Genomic DNA, 25,976 nt, shown 5'->3' on the forward strand with positions numbered 1-25,976 from the left:
TCAGTCTCTGTTAGCGTTATATATATGGGTGGGGGTGTTGGCCGTTGTATCGATTATCTCATGTCAATTTTTGAAAGACCTTGTCTAAACCTTCGTATCTGTATCTATCATTTATTGTCTGTCAAGCGAGATATGGGAACAAAATATCGGAAAATAATCTCATGCACGTTAAATTCATTACCTAAATATAGAAATTATGCGCCCGATAGATTATTATTTTTAAAAAGCGATTTTTCTTTTATTAACAATTTGTTCAAGTGTTTTCGTACGTATTGGAAACAATTTTATAATTCCTTTGTAGAAGAAAACAGAAATGCCTCTGATTATGTTTGGAATGGTTAGAGGCTAGAATGATTTACAAAACAGGTATGGCAGCAGCCACACCTGACTTGAACCTTAACCACCGTAAAATAGGCGTTGCTTCACATTCTTTTTGTGTTGGTATTCCAAATAATTAGGGATCCGGATCACCTTTGAACCGCAGGGTAATATCATATTGCTTCAAATTAAACGCTATATAATTTTTAACTTGCATTTCATTTATAATTTGATTTGAATAGTTGGGATTCATGTAGTTGTAAATTAACTGCATATAGCCCTGGCCCAATTTCATATGGTAGTTCCAACTTTTTCATTGTCATAATTCTCATCGAGAAAATAATCATTTATCAAGAAAAGAGTCATTTTTCCTTGATAATAGTTGGTATAAAATTTGTTATTAATTACTTCTTCTGTTCCTTAATGTAAATAAAATAAAATACAGAATTTTGTTTTTACATATAAACAAATTTTAACTACTTTTATCTCATTTAATAATATTTTTTTTAAAAAAATCTCTCATTTAATACCATTTTTAGTTGTATAATTTTTTTTGACATTTATAATAAAAGTAATTTAGAAAAAATATATTATAAAAGTGGTAAAATTTAATCCAGATAACTATTTTTTTAATATACATAAAATCATTTTTTTTTTCTTATAATAGAGAATAGAGGAAATACTTTAAACCTTTTGTATCTCTTGCATTTATCGTTGGAAAAGAACAAAGGGCCATCTTGTTTCATTTCCTTTAAAAACTTTTATCCAAAATCAAGTTATCAAACAGGATTTTTCTTTCTTTTTATCTTCTAACATAGATGATAAAAATTGTTTTACAAAAATAATTTATTTACAAAAAACTAAAATAAAATTAAACAGTCCCTATAATTCTTCGCTAGAGTCGATTAAATTTATCGTACCAACTGGCAATTTTGGCATTCCTCCATAAAGATGAGTTTGAAATTTTACTTTTACATTAAATATGAAGCCATCTTACATAACCACCTTTGCTAGAAATTATCAATGAGAATATTTTATATATATATATATATATATATATATATATATATATATATATATATATATATATATATATATATATATATATATATATACGACGAACTTTTGCAAGAGATTTACTTAATAATTATTTATATGTTTATTTGTTTCTTTTTCAATACTTTTTAAAGTTTGAAAATCCTCAAAGCAATTTAAAAGTTGGGATTTTTTTAAAATAATATAGTTGAAAAGAAAAAAAAATATAAAACACTAAATTATAATAGTTGACTTAGAAAATTAACAATTAAAGTTTTGATAATTTTAATGTATTATCTTTTATTACAGGTGAGATAACATTATTCAAGTCAAATTATCAATGTAGAAATAAGTGGAGGAAAGAAAATGTAAATAAAAGTAAATATTCTTCTATTTGATTTAGGAGAGGAAAGAAAGGTAAGTCACACAAAAATATCTCTTCTCGAAAGAAAATGAAAGAAAAAAAAATATTTTGTATGAAATAACAATGTATTAACACCCTAAAAAAAATGTATTAACTTGACATATTTATAATTGCAAATTACTACAGAGTGTTGGTGCAATAACTTATTTTTTCATCATTTTTAATACTTTGTCCCTATTTATAATCTTTTACATTAGAAACATTTTCAATTTTATAATTTCATGATTGAAAACCACTTAAATAAATCCTTCACAGTTAGGAAAATCTTCATAAGATTTATTGAAGTATTGTAAGTTTCCCCATGTGTGTTAAAATATGATATCAGAATTCTCTCCTATTAAATTATACAGCAGATCTGTTTTTATCACGTTTCACGCCTTAATGATACAACCTTAAAAAATGGTCGTTGTTGGCGCGCGAGTGTCTAGAAGACAAGACTTTGACACAATATATGTATATATTTTTTGAAAATATTCAAAAGGTTGATTCAAAAATCAAATCAAGATTTGGAATTTAATTTGGTCAAACAAAGAGAGTCCAGAAGATTGCATTAGGCCAATGGTAATATAATCAATAAATAGACGTTTCCTTCGTTTTCCAAATTTCTCATTTCTCATTCATTGCTATCCATCGCTGTTGCGTTAGAAACTTGGAATTGCTTTATTACTTCATCCTTGCCTCACCCTCTTGTTCGCAAACAGTAAGTCACGGTTCAACTCAGCCACACAACTAGAAACACTATTTATTGGGAAATGGCATTTGTCAAATGACTTCTAATTATTTTTTTCCATTTTTCATTTTTTGTAAGAACAGAATCAGATGGCTCCCAACTGTGTAAATCTTTCTAATCCTTACCATCAATGCACCCAAGCTTGCTCCCAAAGCACCAACACCAAACACACAAATAAAAAGAAGAGTTCAGGTTAGTTATTTTTCTTCTCCATCCTTCATATTAAGTAATGAAAAAATTTAGATATAGTTCCTTAGCTTTTCTGGAATTGGTTTTCGATCCGAATGAAAGTTTCATCTTAGTAATATTCACAAAAAAATGTTTGATTATCAACATAGTTTTTCTTGTCCATCCTTGTTGATATTGTATAATAAGTATTAGAGACAAATTAGACAAATTTGGTAGTTTTAGAGTTTCAGACCTGTAGTTCACATAGTAAAGGCTTGCATTTAGGATCAACATAGATTATTGAGATAAAATTTCAATTCTGACCGGAGATTAATACCAACAACACATATAAAAGTGTATCTAATAAGTTTTGTTCATGATTGATCTTGAACCATTCACACACTGTTCTGCATCAGTAAAATATTCAAATTCTGTTTTGCATGGATGCTAATATCTCAAAACTTGTAAATAAACCCCCCTTAGGTTATGGCCGAAGTGTGACTGATGGTCAGCTTGGCAAAAAGATGAATGACCAAAAACGAACGTATTCAGGTTGTCCTAAAGCATCTAATCCTTACCACCAGTGTGATGACAATTGTTACAAAAGATTGTCGGATTCAGGTACTATTTCTCTCTTTATCTGCTCTTTAATGATCTAATTTATGTTCACAAAAAAAGAATCGCCTGTAAACTAGGTGGTTTTTGAAGAATTTATGAGTCATCTGAGTGGACCTGAGAATTTTCTAATTCCTCTGTTGTATTGAATCTCAGTCCTGTCATTTAAATTATGTCATGCAAAGCGGCGTGAGATATAACTAGAATTAATTAATTTTGTTTAAAAATGGGCTGGGTTAACTGAATGAGAATAAGGTTAGGTATCTTTCGATATTATACAACTGTTCCTAGCCATTTTGTTTGACTTTTTAATTAGTTTTCTTTGACAAAACATTCTATGCATTCATATAGTATCTGTGACTGTGTGACATTTGTAAAAGGATTACTGAGTTCACACATATGAAGTTGCTGCCCGTGCCACAAGCCTATATAAATAACGGTGCCTTTAAGCATGTATACTTCAAATGGTGGCTAATATAACAAAATATGATCGCTATAACATGGCTTTTCTGTTAACTTGTTGGACCGTGATTATATTAAAGGTTTAAATATGTTTTTATTCTAGATAAATAGAAATAAATTTAATTTTAAATCTCTAAAAACATTTTTCACTGTTTAATAATAAGGTACTGCAAATATGTTGTAATCATGTCACATCTGTTACTATTTTATTCTAAAATGGTATGTGATCATGTCACGTATAACAAGAAATAAAACATATTTTACCCGAGTTGATGATTGATCATTGTTGATTGACGAAGATCTTTCACACCCGAGATGAGTAAATATGTTTCTGATTGTAGGTGCCCCTCCTCCTGTGAAGTTTGAGAGGAAAAAGAAGGCAGGTTCTAAACCAGAACCCCCAGTTCTTGACGGTGTTCCAGCCTCAAAAGTTGGGGCAATATACCTATCTGATGCTTCATCACCAATATCACATTATTCTGAGAAGGAAAAGGTGGAGAAAGAAAACAAGAAGCACGTTCCCTCTGAACCAATTAATGGACAGACACATATCCCAACTTTAAAAGTAGGCGTCACTCTTTTCTTTTATCTCATGCCTTGGGCTAATTAAGAGTGACACAAACAAACTCATGCCATGTCCTTCATTTGTGTTTCTTTGCAGCCTGTCAATCACAAAGACCAACCAAAGGATGTTGAAGACAAAATTGCTAATTCTCATAAAGTTGTTCCAATAACCCCAGTTGATGACACTGAAGAAGGTATTACTATAATTTCAACTGGTGAAATTCAAGTTGAAAATGAGAGTGATGAAGGAGAGGCCGAGTCTGTGACATCTGAACCCCGTATTCGAGTTGGAAGGTATGAAATAAAACAAAGTTTTGCTTCCATCTTTCATTCTATCCTTGACAAGTATGGGGACATAGGTGCAAGCTGTCACTTGGAATCACTTGCGATGCGCTCATATTACATTGAGTGTGTATGTTTCGTGGTGCAAGAGTTACAATCCACCACAATAATGGAATTAAGCAAGTCCAAACTGAAAGAACTATTGGCTATTCTTAAGGATGTAGAATCTGCTAAACTTCGGGTGGCGTGGTTGCATAGCGTCCTTGATGAACTAGCTGAAAATATTGAACTCATTGATGAGCACCAGGAGGTGGTGACAGAAAAGGATAACTCTGGTCGCCAAGTGCAGTCACTGAGAGAAGAGCTTGAATCAGAGTTGGAAAGTTTGGCTCGGAAAGAACAAGAGGTTGCTGATATCAAAACACGAATTCCTGAGATCAGAGGTCGCTTGAGCGAGCTCGAACTCAAGGCCTCTGAACTGAACAAAAACATGCTATCTATCAAGTCCAAGGTTGATAATCTGCATATCAAATCCTTGGTAGATGAACTATTATAATTATAACTCAGCAATTTCGTCTGCTGAGAAATCATATTAATATGTTGTAGTTGTAATTGTAATCCTTAAAAGTAGAATATATATAGTTTATAGAATAAGTGCATGCGGAGGAGCATATATTATTTACTCATTATATGAACATACTGACATATGATATGATACACAAATGCACCCTCTCCATAGGATTTGAACTTTAATTATTTGTTTCTTTTTATGCCAACGATGGTGTTCATGACGTTGGTTTGAAATTGGAATTTTGTGTCTCTGTTATATGCCTGTAAATTTTTATGCATTTCTTTTTTCTTTTAGCTTGATTATTATTGTAAATTTTATAGGGTGGGCTGATGCGTATGACTGTAATATGTAATCACAAAATGCTAGTAATACTCAGTTTAAGAAACGGAAAAGAAAATGTGATAAAACATTTCATTGTTAAGAAGTTTTTAGTTTGCCTCTTTAAGTCTCGTGATTTTTCTATGGTTGATGGTTTCTTTGTAAAGGTGTATATTAATATATATGTATATGAATATGTTAAAAAATATATAAAAATAATTATAAATATTCATATATATATATATATATATAATTTTATTTTCACATTTGTCTTATATCATTTTAATTTATATAAAAATTTGTTTTAATGACAATCATCTATATAAATATATTTGTATGTGTATATAACTTAAATATGAATAATTTTAATAAAAATATATACAAATAATTTATATTATTCTTAGTGCTAAAATATATCATTCTCCTTATCCTCATTGATCACCAAAAAGATTACATGGTTGTATATAAGGTGAGTATAGAAAGAGAAAAGAAGGACAAAATACTAACGACAACAACATTGGCACAATTAGTAAATGCCATTTGTAACTGCTAGACCTAGAAAAAATATTGAAAAACTTGCTATATATGACCAAGACAACTCAGTAAAACAGAATGAAAAATAAAGGTTTATTTTAATAATACTAACAACTATATTTATAATTATTAATTTTCTTTTTTAATATCTATGTTTTCCATCATAAGAAAAATAAAGAAATAATATTATATATATAACTACAATAAGAAGGATTGGGCTTTCATATACATGATTTTTTGTCCAATTTTATGCATGTAAATACTACTTTATAAATTATAGTTTTTTATTTTATTTCTGTAAATTTCTTACGTAATTATCTATACTTTCAATTAACCACTTACCATTATATAACTTTTGTTTTTAAAAAATTTATGAAAATATGTAGTGTCATTTTTTATTATAGCAACTCATAGTTTATATTAAATTTTAATAATTTAACCATTAAGTTAAAATCTCTTAATTGATATTTGAATTTATATAATATAATATAATAAAAAAGATTAAAGATAAATACAGAGATAAGATAAATACTTGTATGATAAAATTGTTAATCTTATTTTTTTCCTAATAATTTTGAGTTGGTTTGATTTATTTTCAGTTCTACTTTCATGTTACATTTACTCTTAATTATGTATTGAAATAATTAGGTCTTTAAGCATCTTATTTAATCATGTATGAAAGTGAAACTTAGAAGACAATACTCAATATTCTTTATGAAATAATAAATTGTATAAGTTGCGTAAATAATTCAATTCATAAAATTATAGGCTCGGATCAAACTTCAATATTTCTTTATCTCATTAAAAAAATATCAAAAATATTAAATAAAAAAAAACTGATTATGCATCAATATTAAGACTTCTATTTTGGCAGCGAAATGTTTTAACTAAACAATAAATTATTTTCTTTTGAAGCGAGGAAAACTCAAAGAACAGACATAAATCAACAAAGTAATTTTTTTAATTAATATAATTACGATCTTTATTACTAGCTTACTACTTCATGTTCTTTATATGAAAAATAGATAAGAATATTTTTTTTCTGTAATTATAAAAAATATATATTTTAGATATGTTAATTGCTATATTTTTTAAACTCTTATTTATCAAGTTATTAATAAGAGATTAGTATTTTAAGTATGTATAATATATATAATAAATGTTTATTTTTATATGCCAAAATTCATGATAAATAAATATGATAATATATTTTAATATAAAAATATTTTTTTAATTTATGATATCAATTCATATTGTGATATAGGATTATTTTAAATATTGATATTTTTCTTAAAAATTTTAAAATTTAATTTAAAAATAAATAAATAGTTCAAAAGAGATAAATGATTAATAAAAATATTATAATTGAAGAAAAACTTTTAAAAATACTATCATTATTAAAGAAAAAAACTCCAAAAAATGTTTTAATTAAAAAAGAATTCAGTTATATATACACATAAAAGATATAGTATAAATAAAAAAAATTTAGTGAGAAAAATGATTCATTGAAGTAGTACAAATAGTGTTATTAAGTATAATTATCATTTAATTTTGGTTAGCTTAATTACCAACTCAATTATTAGTTTAAATTAATTAGCTTAATTATTTTTTTGGTATATTCATTTATAAGCCCTAGAGTTTTATTGAGTTTTTAATTAAGTATTTATATTTGAAAGTAGGGATGTTAAAAAAATTGTATTTGTAGGTGTTCGTGAATAAAACTCGCAATAGATAAAAAATGAATATTGGAAATGAGTACTTGTATATAATGAGTACGAATATTTTTTTTTTATACCCGTATGTTAACAAGAAGGATACGAGTAACATAGTATCCATAACCGTGGATACCCGTACTTACTAATATTCAATTTACTTGAATTTTTTTATATGAATTTGATTTTATTTAGATTTTGTTTGGACTTATAATAGTTAAATATTATACTTTATTATTTGCGAATATTGAAAAATATGTGGATACTCATTCAACAAATATCCTGCATGGATATAGGAATGAGTATGGGGTGAATATTTATTCGACGAGTAGGGTATAGAAAGTTACTGCCTGTACTCACCCCATTAACATCCTTCCTTGAAAGTACTTAAGGAATTTTTTATTTATAATTTAATTAAATTTCTCCTAATTAACACCATTATAGCTCAATTAATTTAACTATAAAACTTATTACACTTTTGATTTATTAAAGATATCATAATTATATAACTTTAGTTTCATATATTATATGATTTACAAGTTGATTAGGCATTTACAAACTAGTGTGATGGGCAAATAATGTGATATATTGAGATACATTAAAAATAAAGTAGGAATTAACAAAATGTTGTTGGATGTTATTAGTGTAAGATTATATTCTTTAATTAAAAATAAGATTCGATCTTTTATTTTGAACATGTAATCAAAATTAAAAAGTATTATTTTATTTTAAAAATAAGACTTTTGTCTTTTAAGTTTTTAATAAGAGGGTGTGTATCTTTTAATCACAAAAGAAAATTAATAAAATATTAAAAAAAATTATCATTAAATGCTAGATAGGAGAAAACACTTTCAAGACTATTGAATTGGAAGTCAATGGCATATTAAGAATCCATGTTCAATAATGTTTAATTAATTTGACCTAAAATTTTACTTGCTGAATTGAGGGTTTATATAGACTTATTAGAAAGATTTCACCTGTAACATTAAGGGATCTCTATACATAATCAGAAATGTAAGTTGAGACCAAATTTTAACCATTTTTAGAAAGGGATAAGAGAGATGAGAGATTCACTTACTTCTTTACTTAAATTTTAATAGACTTATTCTATTTAATATTTCATCATTTATATTGAATTTCAACAATTTAACTTTTAAATTAAAAATTCTTAACAGATAAATCAATTTTATAATTTTTTAAAAAGTTTGAAAATATATGATAATTTGTTTTATTAATTTAAATTGAAAAGTAAAATATTTTTTTATTAAATATTTTTTAATTTTAAAAAAATATGAAAATTTGATTTATGAATTAAGAATTTTTAGTTTTAAAATAAAATTATTAAAATAAAATTAAAAAATAAATGTAGTAAAACACATCCTTCCTTAAAGTAAGAGAATTGTTTCATTTATGTATATAAATAGAAAGTTGTGCATAATTGAGAAAGGCGCATCTAGGGTGACCCTCTTTTGTGAAAGCGGATAGAATTGGAACCCGTTAGACTGTTAGAGGGTTGGTGGCACGTGATATTCTGAAACGGGTATGCATAGATGGCAATGCCACTCTTTGATTTATCATTCAGCATTCTACTTTTTCAAATTTTGGTTGGTTATGGGTTATGAGTTATGAGTTATGAGTTATGAGTTATGAGTTATGAGTCCCACTCCTTGGAAAGCGGTGACTGTGTAGCAATTTCCGGCATACTTTTCCTAAAGACCCTCATGCCACCCCATAAAATGCCCTCTCTGCCCTGCCCCACGGCCCCACCACCTTAGTCTTCAGATCCATGTAACATGCATTAACTTCTAACTTTAACTTATGTTAAAGTTATCATAATATAACCAAATATATTAAATAATTTTCAAGTTTTGTATAAATTTTCCCCTCAAATAAATTTTGTAGAAATTTGTAAATTTAATCTATTTATTATAAAATATTTAAATTTAATAATTAAATTATTAAAATTAAATAAAAAATACGAGTTATTGGGTGAAAATAACTGTCCTAAAATTTATTCTCCAAGTAGATATTTTCATATACATCAAGAAATACAAAAAGAGAATAATAAGACGTGTAATATAAAATTTAATCTTGTATTTATGTAAGAGATATTTCATAAAAACATTAATTCTTTAAAAATTCCGAGGTATACAATTGTCCTTAAAATTTCTTTCTGTTAAGAGCTCTACCTGAGAGAAGTTTTAATGAAGTAATCTATTTACAGTTTAAAAGTATTAAGTTTTAATGAACTGAACTATATTGACAGTTTTAAAGAATTAAGCTTGAATGAAGTAATGAAGTAACATGTACTATTTCTCGTGAGTCCTGGTAAGAAATAATAAGACGATATAGTTAAAATAATATAAAGATTCAGATCAAATCTTAAAATTACGCTTAACAATTTTGTTTGAATAATGTTTAAAGATTGAGATCGCTTAAGAATGTTTAGGGTTTAAAAATGAGAAAGGAAATGGAGAGTGAAAAGAGAAATGATAAAGGCGATATGGGTGAGTGCAAACTGCAAAGAATAATCGAGATAGAGCGAATAAGGGTCATAATCTCACATGTGATACAATCAAACCAAACAAAGGAAAGAAATAATAAATAGGAAAGACAGACATGAAGCAATAAATTAAGAATGCAAACAGAAATGAAAACCCTATCCTATCTCTGTCGTTGTGGTGGACTTAGTTGGTGGGGTTGCTCCGGAACGATCCCAACGCCTTAATAGCCGCCGCTCTCAGTATGTACTGGTGGTAGGCCGCCGCCGCCAACGCTCCCACAAATGGCCCAACCCAAAAGATCCACTGCACCACCATCACTTAATTAATTAAAATTAAACAACACCATGCAGTTACGTACGTTAATTAATTAATTAATATACATACATGGTCATCCCAAACTTTGGCATTGTTGTAGATAACAGCAGCACCGAAGCTCCTAGCTGGATTAATCCCGGTACCCGTGATGGGAATGGTAGCCAAGTGAACCATGAAAACTGCAAACCCAATGGGCAATGGGGCCAAAACCTATATAAGACACAGACACAGACACATTTATTATGTATTATTTATTATTTATTGTAAGAGAGAGAAAGAAAGAAAGAGAAATATATATAATATATGTATACAAATACAACAATACATACTGGGACATGAGAGTCACGAGCGCTTCTCTTGGGGTCGGTGGCCGAGAAAACGGTGTAAACGAGGACAAAAGTGCCGATAATCTCAGCACCCAGAGCAGACCCTTTGGAGTAGCCGGAGTTGACGGAGTTAGCACCGCCGCCCAGGGAGTTGTAGGAGTGCTTCATGAAGGCCTTCACCAAGCCAACGCCGGAGATAGCGCCCAAGCACTGCGCTACCATGTAAAGGAGGGCTCTGAGGAGAGACACCTTGCGCGCCAGGAAGAGTCCAAAAGTCACCGCAGGGTTTATGTGTCCACCTGAAATGCCGGCGGTGCAGTACACCAGCACGAAGATCATGCCGCCGAAGGCCCATGCGATCCCCAGCAGCCCAACGCCCTCGCATGCTCCGCTCTGCTTCTTGTGGCCGATGACGGTGGCCACCGTCACGTAGAGGAAGAGGAGTGTGGCGATGAACTCGGCGATGAGGGCTCTGTAGAAGGACCAGAGCTTAATCTCCGCCAAGTCGATGAGAGGCGCTGGCGGAGGGTCCACGTAGTCCTTCCTCTGCTCTCCTTCTTGGCTCACTTCCTTCGACATTTTCTCTCTATCAATCTATTTCCGTTGCTTGCTTTTTATGGGATAATAAGAACAAGGGCAGGGGTAAATTTGGAATATTGCTAACTGCTCTCTGTCTCTGTGGGACACCTTCACCATGTGAATTCTAATCATCTAAAGCTGCCACTGCCACTGCCACCCCACCCCACCCCTATCACTTATCTCTCTATTTCATTTCCTATAACTTATGCTTACACTATTAATTCTCTTCTTTTATTATTTAAATAATTTAAAATAATAATATATTAAAAAAATGGTTTTACATAGGACTTACAGCAAAGAAATTGAATATATAAAATCATCAAATACACGCAACTAGTTTTCAAAGTTTCCGTTGAGTAAAGGGATGATGAGATGGGGTCCTTTTCTGGTCAGTGCTCTCTCACCTTTCTGCTGCTTTCTATTGTGGTCCCTAATCAGGCACATGCATACGTCTCACAATCTACAACTATTCATTTCAAAAACCAATCATACCCAAACCCAATGCAATGCATTCTTAAATCAAAATATACATTAATAAAACTATCTCATTGTCATGTCAAGCACTTCTCTTCTCACGCATATTCAAATGTTTAATATTGAATGGCCTTTTTTCTTTTTCTTTTTTGAATTATCTACTTTATTAAAAATGATATATTTTATTTTCAGCTGCTCAATTTTTGTTGTCTTATTATGGATGAGTTTGGGGAATAAGGAACCATTTTCTGGCTCAGCTTTTGGCTATCTGAATTCTCAAGTGAAGTCTCGTGTGTGAGAAACTGAGAACTGAGAACCATACTCAAACTTGTCCTCTACTCTGCTATCTATTCAATGCTTTGTCCTTGTCTGTCAAGGGCTTCATTTTTTATATTAAACACAAAGATTCAGCGGAGATGCTTACCGTTGAAAAGGATGTCATTTCCATCAATTCTATACTTCTTTCTAAGTTAAGAAATTAAATAAATCACGCTAATATACTTGTTACCCAATATTATTGCTTATCATGCTAAACTACCAACTACCGCTTGTGTTTAAAAAACTTGGATAAATGATTGTTTCCATAAAGCTAAATACAATATTAATTAAGAAGTTGATAATTGATGTTTGGTTGAAATATAATATCACCAGACAACATTATTGCATACGGATTTTTCTTTTCAGATCCGTTTCATAAAAAAAATAAATTTGTAACTTAATTTTAATTTTTAGAAATTGGAATCACTTTAAATTTAAAATTCATGTCTCGTAGTTTGGGTTTATAAAAAATTAAACCGAATAATTATAACTCTAAATTAACTTATAATTTCATCTAGACATCTCTAATTAGAAATAGTCACAATTGATGTTACGAAACGTATGAAAAACAAAAATTTAATCCATAGATAAAGCTGATAACAATGGGGTGACGACTAGTGAATACAGTGAAGATCAATAATTATGTTAACTGTGACAACAACTAAAATGATATGGGTGAAAGGCAAAGTTGTTAATTAATGACAATTAGTTGTAGAAATTAACAAAACTGATGCCACCATTAAAAAGGTGGTGTGAAATAATGACATTAGTAAAGTAATGGTAATTAAAGTCACACCAATGAAGGTAACAGTGAGTGTGCCAACAAAATGTATAGCAATATTAGGGGGTGTATTGGTTTAGGATTTCGTAAGATTTTAAAAGACTTTTTTTTTAGTAAAAAAGTCTCTTGGTATTCAATCAGGATTTTATGTCACTTAAAAACAATCTAGTGGTATTCAATCTGGATTTTCAAGATTTTTTAAAGAGTCCATTAAAATTCACTGGTATTCATTTGAGATTTTTTACAACTTAAAAACTATCCATTGGTATTCAAAAATATAAGGATTTTAAAGGATTGTTGTGTGAGAGGAATTTTGAAGGACTTTCTAGTGTTATCTATAAATACCAGATTCATAAAACAATCCCATCCAAACCCATCGGATTTTGAAGGATTGTTTGAAATGATTTTTCAAGTGTTTTAAGAATTTTCAAGTGAGTTTTTCATTTTTTTTTCTATGCTCCTGTCTTCTCCATTTTTTCTCTACTAATAATAGTACATTATTGTTCATTGCTCATATATAATATTGTAGTACTGTTCTTATCTCATTCCCCTATTTTGTGAATCTCTGATATGTAAATGATAGTGTCATTGACTTGCTCTATTTTTCTGTTCGTTCTCTTTAATTGACTTGCTTTATTTATTCTATGTAGTTAAATTTGTTCCTTTATATAACACAAAAAAAATGCTTGAAATTTTAAATTTTAAGTGGTAATTTTTTTTATAACACACATCAAGAAAAGAAAAATGTGAAAGATGAAATTGATATCATAATCTCTATAATATATATATATATATATATATATATATATATATATATATAAGATGAATTTGTTAGGGTTTCTGTGAGTAGAATGAGATGAAAATGAATCTTAGTTGGGGGAAGAACCCTCTCAACATAAAAACTGCGAACTCTCTCCTTCCCTTGAATTTGTTACTCTTATCCCTCATCCTTTTATGACTCAACAATTATTTTATTTTTTTTACTATGAATTTTTCTTTTTTATTTTTATATTGTGAAATTAAGATTCTTTTATATTTAAAAAAAAAGAAAATTAACATAAGACATTGCAATATCTAATTTTTTAGGATTTAGGATTTATGTCTTCATTAGCTTATTTTTTAGAAAAGAAAATATTGTTAAAATTATTTGTTAGAATAATTTACATTTATAAATATCGTTAAAAATTATTATATAATATATAACTAAAATAATATATATATATATATATATATTCTCTATATCTAAATACTTCCGTTTATATATAAAAAATATTATATATTTAAATATTTTCTCAGTATCGAATATACTAATTTCTTTTTTATATAAAAAATTATCTTATGTTTCTATATTTTCGTTTTTACATATTTTTTTTATAATGACTGAGGTATTTGATTCATTTGGATAGTTAAGATATATTGTGCTTCTAAAAATAATAATATAATTTTATTGATTTTGTCTCTTATTCATAATTATTTATATAACTAGTTGTCAACATATATTGTTTTAGTAATTCAAATGGGAGATTCACGAGGAAATAATAAAGAAAAAGGAAAAGAGAAAGAAAACTATGAAGCTTGGACCAAGGAGGATTCTGATGAATTGTTACAATTGATAGTGGATGCTATAAAAAGAGGATAGGATATTATGAAGAATTATCATTATTATTTATCTAGACATTATTATTTTTTTTATTATTTTTGTCTTTGACTCTTTTTAAATTTGAATGTATGCATTTTTTTTTAAAATTTTATCAAATGTCAAAACTCCACAAAATCCCACAGAATCCATTAAAATCTTGATTTAAAAGTCTTGCAGAATCTATTAAAATCCTGATTTTAAGTCTTATGGAATCTTGCAAAATCTTAAAAGTCATGAAAATCCTGCAAAGTCTTTTAAAATTCGCATGATTTTTTTTAACTAAAAAAGTCATTTAAAATCCTAATCCAATACACCCCCTTACATTAAAAATAAGGGTCACAAGTTTAAGGAAACAATAATCAAAGCAACAATGTTACTAATGATAGTATATATTAATATTCAATTATATTAATATTCAATTTAATACTAACAAAATTATTTGTTAGTATAAACTCATTATGTTTATATTAATGATAATTTAATTTTTATTAAAGAAAGGTTATACTAGGAAAATCTAATTTAGTGTAAGATAAAAAAAAATATATTGAAGTTTTAGTTTGTTAGTAATTAATTTATTTTGCAGTGTGTAACTTTTATTTTTGACCACTAACTGTGAAACTTATTCTATACTGTTATTTTTTATTAATAATTTATATGTGAAAAATAAATTATAGTTTTTTGAAAACCAAATATAAATTATAATTAAATTTATTATTGTACTTTATTTTTTAAAATATAAATTAAACTACAAAGTTGCATTTTAAAAAAGACAAATTCTACATATATACAATTCTATAATTAGTATAGGAAGAGTTAGTAATGTATGACACACTCTTTTCAACATTTTCTTTATTATTTAATATTAATTACAATTTATGCAAAAACTAAATAAACAAGAGAAATGCTTTATTTGTAATATATATATTTTTTTAATATTATGATAATGGAAAAAGTATTTACCAACTTTATTGAGAATCAAATTTTCTCAAAATCTTGATTATATTTAGATTATCATTCTTAATATTTTTTTTTATTATCAAACTTATGATTCAAAAATTTAAAATTTTAAAATTTTAAAATTTAAAGATCAACTATAATACCAATTAAATCAACATACGTTAGTAATTATTTATAATAATTTAAGTACACATACAAGAAAAAAAAATTACAAAACAAAAAAAATATTAAGAGTAAAGCTTACCAGATTATATAATTTTTGAAGAAAAATAATGTAATAAAAGCTTGATATTTATCATATGCGATGCGATACCTTTGTTCCTCGTTTATATTGAACTTTTAAGTTGACACATTGAACACTTTTTACTTTTTACGAATGTGTAGAACTAAAGCAAAGTAATGTGTTGTTTGTACTTGCACACCAAAAAGTGTTAAAGATGATAAGAAAAATTGTTTCATACTGATCAAAGTGATGAGAGGTTAAACATGATTGGCAAAGAAAAAATGTTGTATAAGAGAAAAGAAAGAGAAAAATAATTATATAAAATATTACTCATACAATTATTTTACGTTTGAATATATAAAAGGAAAATTTCTTTAAAATACTTGAAAATGATTATAACAGCAAAAAAAAAAAAAAAACTGCAATCACATGGGTAAACAACAATTCTAACAAAATGTAACGATGATGTAAAGGAAGCACAATAAAATTCATTTTTTATACATAAAAACAAATAAAGAATAATCAATTGGTAAAGGATTTAATTAAAATATAATAAAACAATTATTATATTTTAACAATTAAAAATAAAAATATCACTTAAATAATATTTTATTTTGTATTTATATTTGAACCAATAAATATTTTGATATAAAAATCGTAACTTTTTTTATAAAAATAAAATAAAATAAGCATTATTGATTTTTTCTTTATTTTTGTCTTTCTTTATTAAAAAGTTAATCAATCTATTTAATCCATCGACTCACAATTTATTGAGTCAACTTTAACACTTCTATCCACATCTTATTTTTCATCTCATCTATATATATATATATATAACTTATGAAGAGAGTTCTACTTATTTCAAGTGTAATATTATAAATTATTGTAAATTATTGTCTCTTTAGCAGTAATTGTATGTTTTCATGTTTTGAGGTGTAGTGTTTAGAGACTTTAGGAGTTAAGGAACTCTTGAGAAATCTTTGGGTGTCTTAGAGGATTTTTCTAGGCAAAGGTTCAACTTGACTTTGAAATGAAGAGTATATAAGAGTTTTTTTTTTTTTTTTGGAATTGAGTCTCAAAACTCATTTTTTCAAAAAAACTTTATAGAGAGATAGAGTAGTGTGAGAAGCTTTGGAGTTTTAAAAGTTTCTCTTCTTTTTTCTTAGTTTCTAGAGAGTTGTAGAGGATCATTGTTGGGTGATTCAAAGGTTGTAGCTAAGAGTCAAAGTCGATGCGAAGCATTTCTTGATGATAACTCAAAATCCTTCATATTCCTTCTTCCTCTTGGATTGGGGAGGCAAGGGAAGATAGGTTTGATTCCTCTTGATTTTGAGTTGTTTATGTTGATCTATGGTGTATGTGTTGATTGGAACTAATTGGTATTCATGGTTGTTTGAATGAAAGAATTGCAAGTTAAGGGGTTTTGAACATGTTGAATGATTTTGGTGAAAGTGGATGGTTTGTGATTTCATGTTGATATTATGATGAAAATTGAGTTGAATATGATGTCTACATGCATGTTATTGTATTGCATGAGTGGATTGTCTGGTTTTCAAGTGAAAGGAGAACAATTCGCGAGTCTACTAGGCAAAGAATTCACCATCGCATTAAGCACGCCTTCATGGCATTGAACGTGGTTTCAGCCATTGATACTTTGTCTTGCTCACGCCCGACATAGAATTGGTGGCACCAAGCGTAGGAGAGAGGATTGCCTTAGGTTGAAATGGCATCAAACGTGGTTTGAACAACTTCGGACATGATTTGAGAGAATTAACTTTGCTTGGGTTGGAACTGAGCCCCAAAGGAGTGGGGTCATGCATAAGGAGAGAAAATAATCTTTGCTTGGATCAAGGAAAAACATTGGATTTCACCATGCTAGGCATGAGGGCCTAAGGGTCACTACCTCATCCACACCGAACGCAAGTTGAATGACGTCGAATGTGGATGAGGCAAAAAGTTCTCTGCCTCAATGATGTCGAGTGCAAGATATGTGCAATCAAGTGTAGTTTGTTTTGAAAACTCTTGTTTGAATGATTATATGGTGAACATGAATAGGTTGGGTGAATCTACTGCATGTTGTATGTTGCTAGGTGTGGTTGGGGTCTATGTAAATTAATCTGGGATAATATGTGTAGATGGTTATATGGTTGAACTGTTGAAGTGCAATTGTGTTGTACATTGATTTATGTTGTTAGATCTATATCCATTAACATGAGATAATGCATATGGATGATAATTGTTGAGGTATGATATTGAGAATGTTTTAGGCATTTAGGCATGATTTGTTGATTTGTTGACCTGTTAAGGTTTTGATGTTGAGAGTGCTATAAACATTTAGACATATTGTGTTAATACACTATTGAGCTATGATACTAAGAATGTTATAGGAATTTAGGCATGTTGATTGACTTAGCATTAGAAGAGAGGTTGTTTTTTAAAGTTGGATATCCCACTGTGTGGATATTGGTGTGGTGCTTTACGAGCCTAATTGTTGAAAATCCTCCTTGAGTAGGCATTATCTCTTGGAGTGGTTTGTTAAGTCTCCTCTAAATCCTTAGTTGATGTTGAAGTAAGGTATGACGATGAAGACTACAAGCCTTAATTGATTACTAGAGGGGTGCATGGTATCGTGAGGATAGTTAGTTGGGTTGTAATCCATGAGGGACTTGGTCAATGGATGTCAATGTCATGGTAAGCCTATATCCAAGCCATGTTATATCTGACAATGGTACTAATTAAATGGAGAGGACATACAACATTTATTTATTTTTTTTACAAATTTTCCTTTATCAAATTATGGATATACAATAATTTTTATGTATTTCTTTCTTCTCCCACCAAACATGTTAGAATAATTAAATGGAGAATTCAATCATATGAGAAAATAAAATCTTAGCTCTAGTTACAAAAAAAATATAAAAATGAATAGAAATTCTCACAAAATCAGTAAAGCCAACTAAATAATTAGAATCGAGAGTTGAAATAATATCTACATTGTTCTTATTGTAATTTTTATATTTTTAAAAGAATAAAATATTATACACGTTATTTGCTGTTTATGGCCGTGACATAGAGCAATACGAAGTTTCCGTGTATGAAACAGTATTAAAAAAAGGGTTAATCTGTTAACCAGATATTTAATATTATATCTTGAAGTTACTCTGGAAAATGGCTGTATTAGAAGGGGGCTGGTATTCAAATTTTTATACAGAAATATGTCAGAACATAATAAGTAACTGAAATATTGATTTTGTTAACAATGATGTGTGTCACATTTTGATAATTAATTGATAAGACTATGTGGTTCACATGAATATGACATTCTGCCCATATCTTCCTTGGTCCCGTGTTCTTGTTCTGTATTGAGAATTTGAGACAGACAGCGCAGGCTGTTAAATATCAACATTTAAGTTTCCTCTGGAGACTGTATTCTTCCGTTTGCCATGATACAAAATGGTAAAATCTATAATTAATTGCATCCTTCCTCATACTATAGTTCCACTTCTACTGGTCTTACCATTCCTTAGTTGAGGAAGAAAAATAGTAAGAAATAAAGAGAATAAAAAAATAGATAACTTTTAGATGTTTAATAAAAAAGCAATTTTTTCTCCTATTGTTTAATTGAGTTGAAATGAGAGAAGAAAAACATTTCACTAAAATAAATATTTCTTTTTCTTACATTCGTTCAATTAAAAAATAGACTAAAATATAGTCAACTAACATTCAATGGATGAAGAATTAAAACCGCTTAATTTTATAATCGAGAAGACTAAAATATTAAACATTATGAAAAAGAGACAAAAGTATAGAGCCTAATCAAGTAAACATGTGGCATAGCCTTTGTAAAAGAAAAAAACATAGAGTCCAGGACAACATCTATTTCATTTGAAAAATACGAGGCAGCTTGTATGGACTAAAACTAAATTTGACATCTTGAAGGACTTAAAACATATTTTATTCGTACAAACAAACATAGAAAAAGAAATCTGAGAATCCTACATAAATAAACATCTTGTACCTAATATCTTATATATATATATAATATAATATAATTTTTTAAGAATTATTTGTGAAAAATGAAATGAAAATAAAAACAACATTTACGAAATAAAATAATGGTAGCATGTACGCGTTAGAAGAAAACCGTGCTTCAAGAAACTATGTAATTCTTTTCTTTTGTTCACCTGAAAAGATTCAGATTCAGTGAGGTTTTAACCTTTTATGACAATACAACCTGGGCCAGCCCAACAGAAAAGACTGGGCGTGCTTGTGCACTACCAATAACCATTTTAAAATTAAAAAAGTTCACTGATGAGAGTGTGTTGTTGAAATCATGCAATTCGAAAGTACCTATACAATTCAATAAGCACTTCCGCCTCGATCTTCGAAGAACCTACCTCACTGCAATGGTATTGTTTTTACTTTGAATGTATATACAGTATGAAAGGCAAGGCATGAAATTCTAACAGCAACGAGTAACGTCATGTGTGGTTAAAACGTGTCACAATCCAGTGTATCTGCACGGAATAAAAGTAAACCCAAACATTATAGTCAATTTTTTTATTGGGGTACCGGGAACAAATTCCAGCATAAAGCATCATGCAACAGTATCTTACAATGTTGTTTTCGGGTTGAGTCCAATAAAATCCTTGAATTGCTATCACGGCCAAGTTTGAAGATACAAGCACAAATATACTCAAGGCGTGCTTTCCCATCCACTCCAACCCAGCTGTCAGACGCCTGTAACCATGAACATCTACCTGCAGTAGGGTAAATGTACAACAATTTAGTCAGAATGGAAAAAAATGTAATGAAAGATAGTGGCCTGGAAAGAAATCATAAGTTTGATCTTAATGCAAACAGAGTATCCAATAAATAAAGCAGGAATTGTATATAATATCTCTGTGACTCTGTCCATATAGTTTTCTCTTGCAACAGCACTGAACACTCACCAAAACATATAAAGCAATGAATGTAAGACCAGAAACTGCAGAAGTTAATAGCATATAGCTGACTGTGTACAGCGATTTATTTAGAGGAATTCCTGAAAACAAAAGGCAAAAATTTTTTAAAAATGAAAATGAATATAATCTTTTCTATGGCAATTGGCATCGATAAACATAGAAAATTGATTTGATAAAAAACCAAACAATCATGATTATGAAGAGAAAATGCTCGATTTATTATCAGCAAATAACTTCTAGAAGGCGCTCCACAAACTGAAGATGCCCACAGATGGTTCACAGCACGGACCTATTAAGGCAAGGAACGATCCAAGGCCCAAAAATGAAAAGGAAAAACACATCCAGTTGTCTATGCGCCCTTTGTGGTCCTACAGAACAAGACAAACATACAGAAAGCAAAAGTTCAGTCAACTAAGCTCTATAAAACATCGAACAAGGAAATTTTAAGCCAAAATTTACAATACATAGCAGATGATTCAGTGCCAAAATAAGCAGCAAAACCACAGGATTAAGATTTTAAAGAACTCCTATCCTATTTTGAAAATGCTAGAATTTAACAGGCAACTGAGGGTTGGAAACTTAATAAATGATCTCACCTGTAGATGGGCAAGAACGTGACCATATTGAAGTCCAATTATGCATGAAACTGCAGCTGTTATGGAGCTGTGAACAAGTGAAAGAATTACAAACCGTCTTCCATCAGTACCAGTCAACTTAACAGGAACATTAATTTAAAACCTACGACCAACATAGAATTTGTTGTTAAATGAATATTTTCTTGCCAAACTATGAGTAAAATATTAGTCAAAGAAACTCGGGGTCAGTCAAGTAAGACTGTTCCTAAGAATAAAGGTCTATAGATGAATATCAGTTTTTGATTCTGATAGATGAATCATGAATATCAACTGAAAGAACATCACAACTTGTTCTTTCCTAAAATTGAGAAACCTTTAAAACTCTTGAAAAAATGTTTGTTATGGAAAGATGCTAGCAAAGTTATTGGATTAAATTACTTACGTATGATGATTGAACCTGTCCTAACAAAAGACTCCTACATCACAGAGTATGGTAAAGTTATTTTCAGCATAAATCAAACTAGGAAGTCGGTTTTCTATTAGGAATTTGAAAAGAAAAATCAACTAGGTTTGATTAGAATAATATCTCTTGGACCTTGTTGTATTGTCTCAGTAATCTTAATGGAATACTTTGCTTAAAAGGGGATTTCTAGAAGGTAAATCTTAATCTTCTAAAAGCTTCCAGATCAAGTGTCAGACGAGTCTGAATTCATTTAAACAGCATGTTATTAGCTCTATTTTACTTATAGGAAGTGTATGGCTGTTATTCCATGAGATCACTGATCAGAAAGAATATCAATTTAATCTGCAAAAGAAGCTTCCAATTGCTTACACATAACTGTGTCGTAAATTCAAAAGATTAAAAGGGCAACTCTACATGAAGGGCTTTAACTGACGGAATCAGAAGTTTATACTGATTACCTTAAAATGCCTTCTGGATCAAAAGGAGCATGACACCAGGAAGGTGAGCTATCTGAAACTTGACCCTTACTAGACATATTGCACTCCTGGAAGTCGAACACCAACAAGGCATTAACACATCACATTATGCTCTAAACCATTAAACAAAGAAATGGGATAAGTATCAACTATAAAATACCTTAAGATTTCTGTAAACAGGCTTTCTATACAGATGGCCAAGACCAAGAATATAGCGATCAATCATTCCAGCAGAATTACAAGCAGGTCCAAGATCCCCTCTCACGGAACAATTCACCTGATATTGGGTGGAGAACATTGCAAGAATTACGAACAAAATATTTTGAATTTCACCACCAGTATATTTTCAGAGAAATGAAGAAGCAGGTTAAGTTTTTTGACAATTAACAAGCATTGGACAACTATTTACTGAGTAAAATTTGAAGGCAACACTAGGAAAGTTTGGATATTACTATTAGAAACATTTGATCAAGAACATCAGCTGTAGCTTGAACAATACAGCAGGTACATTTTCACTCTAAGCCTAGGAGTAGCAAATAGTAACAATTTTTTTTTAACCATAAAACTTTCAATAATAAAAGGAATGAAAATCAAATGCAAAACAAAAATTGAAGCAAATAAAAATCAAATGCCTACTCTCACCGTGTAAAAATCACCACCACTAAAAGGAGACAATGAAGAGGTTGAGGATGACACATCAAAGTGCCAATCTGGAACATATAAACCATACAATAATACCGAGTAAACTGCCAACAATATTACTGCAAGAAACCTGCATAAAAATATTTGTAAAATTAAGAGCAAAGGAAGATTGCATGAATATAGTCAATATACCAAGTGGTGAGTGCAATACTCAATTAATATATTTTTCCGACTTCATTCAATGTGAAATGGAATAATCCTGCTATTTAAGTGTATTTAATTTTCTACTTTGGAATTTCGAAAGCACAGGACTAGATGTTAAGTTTTACTTTTAAACGTCCTGTGGCAGCAAACAGGTGTCTGAAATTATACTTATCAAGAATGCTTTTGGATTAGTGACAATCTTGCTTAATATGACAGTCAAATGAGGACTTTTGATGACCCTCAAATTTAATAATACAGAAAACAAGACTGACATGAAAACCTTACCAATGCCAGTAATAACTTTTGAAGAAACCTAATTCTTTCAATCGCGGAGCTGGAAGCCAGATCTCACATAAAGCTGCAACAATGTATCCAATTGATATCCTCTGGATTTATATATCGTCATATCAAATTCGTTAGCCACTACAAGTAGTATGCACAAACAAAATATTCATATCAAGTTATCAACCATCAGTTATGGTGTACAATCATACATCCTTACATTTCTTTGTACAGTAAACTTAGCCTGAAAAGTAGTCAAGTAGTCAACAGACTGTAACAGATTATGTTATGGATGAAGTTACCTGTAAAATGCCCATCAATCGAATTGTTTCAATGTCAACACCGAAAGTCAAGGAAGTTATCCCGTGAAAATAGCCACCTGAAATGAGTGGCATCATGTTTATTTAACTGATGAAACTAGAACGACAGAAACAACTATTGGATAGTACAGCAAAATAAGGCGAACATGGTTTAAATCCATCAACCTATACTCCAAATGCCACATAGTATTATTCATACATAACACACATTTTAGTTCAGCTTAATAATGTCTCGTTGAGTCTATCAGCGACAGAGCAAAACCAAGTTAATTGAAGAACACGGTATCATGACACTGTGGAAAATGATGTAAAAGACTTTAAGTATAAAGATATTACCTTGGAGAACAATACCAAGAGCAAAGAGTTTCATTGCTCTAGCTAAAGCTTTCCATGTAGCTTGTGTTTTCTGCGGCCTTCTCTGACGTTTTATTAGGAAAAGAAAAAAGAAGGCTTTAATTAATGCTATTTGGTATACTATACATGGAAGGAGTGCCAAATACGTAATTTGAAAGAGTGGCATTAGCAAGAATTGGTACCTTATAAACAAGTGCGAGAGAAATTCCAGCAATAAAGAGAAAAAACGGCATGACGAAATCAGCCAAGTGGATCCCATTCCAGGGGACGTGAGCAATAAAGGGGAGGATGGACCCCCCATAATCCACAAATATCATGAGCTGAAATTCAAGAAAGGGGTAGCTTCATGTTTAAGCAAAGTAGTAACAGAAAGGGATGAATGAAATTTGAATTGAGACAAGTGGAAAGAGTGAGTTACAAAGACAGAGAGGCCTCGGAAGACGTCGAGAGAAGCGACTCGGGTGGTTTGGAACTGAGTTGGCTCGGAATCGTTGAGCAGAAGCGGCCGTGAATCGGCCATTTAGGCGCAGTATGTGTGCGTGTGTGTTTCAACACATCAAATATTGGAGCTGAGTTGGATTGGAACTGGAACAAAACAAAAGGTACATGTCCGAATCTCGATGATGCTTTATCAATTCCATTATTATGTTTGGTTTGGTTTAGTTTTGGGTGTTGACTAGGAGTTGGAGAGAGGACGGCGTAAGAATAAGAACCTAGGAATATGCTCATAGTCTCATACTGTTCATTTGTCTTTGACAGCGTGGCGCCAGCTGAATGGGTCCCTTCGGATTTCGGATTGCTCGATATTAACACCTACCCCAACTATGTTTCAAACTTGTTCATCTTGTCGCAAAAATAATTCTTGCCTTTTGCAATCTCATGCTTTTCACACATTTCAATTTGGATGAATATCACAACCTTCACCAACAAGTGTTGGTTTTAAATTTTAATTATTTTCGGTTTCAGCATAGTGCCTACTGCCTAGTATGTAGCATACATTCCACCACATGTTTTTGGAGGGGCCAAACACATGAATGAAAAATTAATTTGTTATAAAATCGATGCTTTCCTTCAATTTAAAATAGTTGGAAATTGGGCGTGATGGCAAGCTTGAACTAAAAGGAGAATGAGAGAGGAATAGAAAGTGTACGGGGATGGCAGGGACTGTGCCAACTCACAAGTTCCTATTTATGAGTTATGATGCACATTCCCATGTGTGAAGTTCCCCATTCAACCAACATACGTGGGCCCATACGTCTCACAACCATTTTTACATGTTATATAAGTTCTTTTTTACTTTATGAATCGTTTAAATTTTAGTACAGAACTTTTATAAGTAATTTTGTTAAAGTTTAAACAATCCATAAAATAAAAAAAAGTTAATGTGACATGATGTGGTATAAAAAATTACTTATAAGCAACCTCACTCCAGATATTTTTAGGATTAAATTGATTAATCATTGTTATATTAATAATTAGTACTAATTAAGTAAAGATTAAGGGAGTTTAAGACAAATTTTAACTCTATTTTAGCCTGATTTACCTACTTGCTATATTTATTAGAAACCTACGAGGATAAAATGATTAAATATTAAAAATGACTCTGTTATGGTGTATTTAGATGAGAAATTTTACAAATTCAAGGAATTTTAAATTCTTGGTATTTGAATTATTTTGATTTCAATTTCTATTATTCTTAAAATATTTTGTTTGGATGAGTCAATTCAAATTTCTTAAAATTTAAATTGTTAAGTTAAATATGATAATTTGATTCTATCATAGTAAAATTAATTTTAAAAATATATTTATATGTTAAGATTTTTAAATTAAATTTTATATAAATAAAT

General features: G+C 29.8%; 3 protein-coding genes and 1 long non-coding RNA gene across 6 annotated transcripts; 2 read left to right on the forward strand and 2 right to left on the reverse strand.

Moving 5' to 3' along the window:
• Positions 1-2,320: 2,320 nt before the first annotated feature.
• On the forward strand, positions 2,321-5,424 carry LOC109810202 (uncharacterized). 2 transcript variants are annotated; one of them, XM_020373615.3, is made up of 5 exons: positions 2,321-2,477; positions 2,591-2,699; positions 3,159-3,296; positions 4,094-4,317; positions 4,414-5,424. In XM_020373615.3, exons 2-5 carry the CDS (start codon positions 2,597-2,599, stop codon positions 5,152-5,154), a joined length of 1,206 nt encoding a protein of 401 aa, XP_020229204.1. In that variant the 5' UTR covers positions 2,321-2,477; positions 2,591-2,596; the 3' UTR covers positions 5,155-5,424. The 2 variants fall into 2 exon arrangements, with proteins under 2 accessions (XP_020229204.1, XP_082929983.1); XM_083073857.1 differs by lacking the exon at positions 2,321-2,477 and having other exon boundaries at positions 2,486-2,699.
• A 4,817-nt stretch (positions 5,425-10,241) lies between these two features.
• LOC145957551 (putative aquaporin PIP2-8) lies at positions 10,242-11,594 on the reverse strand. The gene is made up of 3 exons (XM_083073858.1): positions 10,882-11,594; positions 10,622-10,762; positions 10,242-10,540 (listed from the first exon to the last, which is right to left on the reverse strand). Exons 1-3 carry the CDS (start codon positions 11,455-11,457, stop codon positions 10,421-10,423), a joined length of 837 nt encoding a protein of 278 aa, XP_082929984.1. The 5' UTR covers positions 11,458-11,594; the 3' UTR covers positions 10,242-10,420.
• An 8,404-nt stretch (positions 11,595-19,998) lies between these two features.
• On the reverse strand, positions 19,999-24,688 carry LOC109810272 (uncharacterized). Of its 2 annotated transcripts, XM_020373694.3 has the most exons (13): positions 24,548-24,688; positions 24,312-24,449; positions 24,112-24,193; positions 23,758-23,834; positions 23,459-23,559; positions 22,970-23,099; positions 22,488-22,604; positions 22,310-22,395; positions 21,410-21,476; positions 21,103-21,181; positions 20,802-20,893; positions 20,466-20,609; positions 19,999-20,366 (listed from the first exon to the last, which is right to left on the reverse strand). In XM_020373694.3, the coding sequence occupies exons 1-13, from the start codon at positions 24,647-24,649 to the stop codon at positions 20,331-20,333; spliced, it is 1,251 nt and encodes a 416-aa protein (XP_020229283.2). In that variant the 5' UTR covers positions 24,650-24,688; the 3' UTR covers positions 19,999-20,330. The 2 variants fall into 2 exon arrangements, with proteins under 2 accessions (XP_020229283.2, XP_082929985.1); XM_083073859.1 differs by lacking the exon at positions 24,548-24,688 and having other exon boundaries at positions 24,112-24,188.
• Positions 24,589-25,004, forward strand: LOC145957552 (uncharacterized). Its single transcript, XR_014433579.1, has 2 exons — positions 24,589-24,731; positions 24,889-25,004. It is a non-coding gene; the product is annotated as an uncharacterized LOC145957552 (long non-coding RNA).
• Positions 25,005-25,976: the final 972 nt, after the last annotated feature.

This window comes from Cajanus cajan, chromosome 4 (assembly GCF_000230855.2).
Source record: "Cajanus cajan strain Asha chromosome 4, NIPB_CcT2T_4, whole genome shotgun sequence".
NCBI lineage: Eukaryota > Viridiplantae > Streptophyta > Magnoliopsida > Fabales > Fabaceae > Cajanus > Cajanus cajan.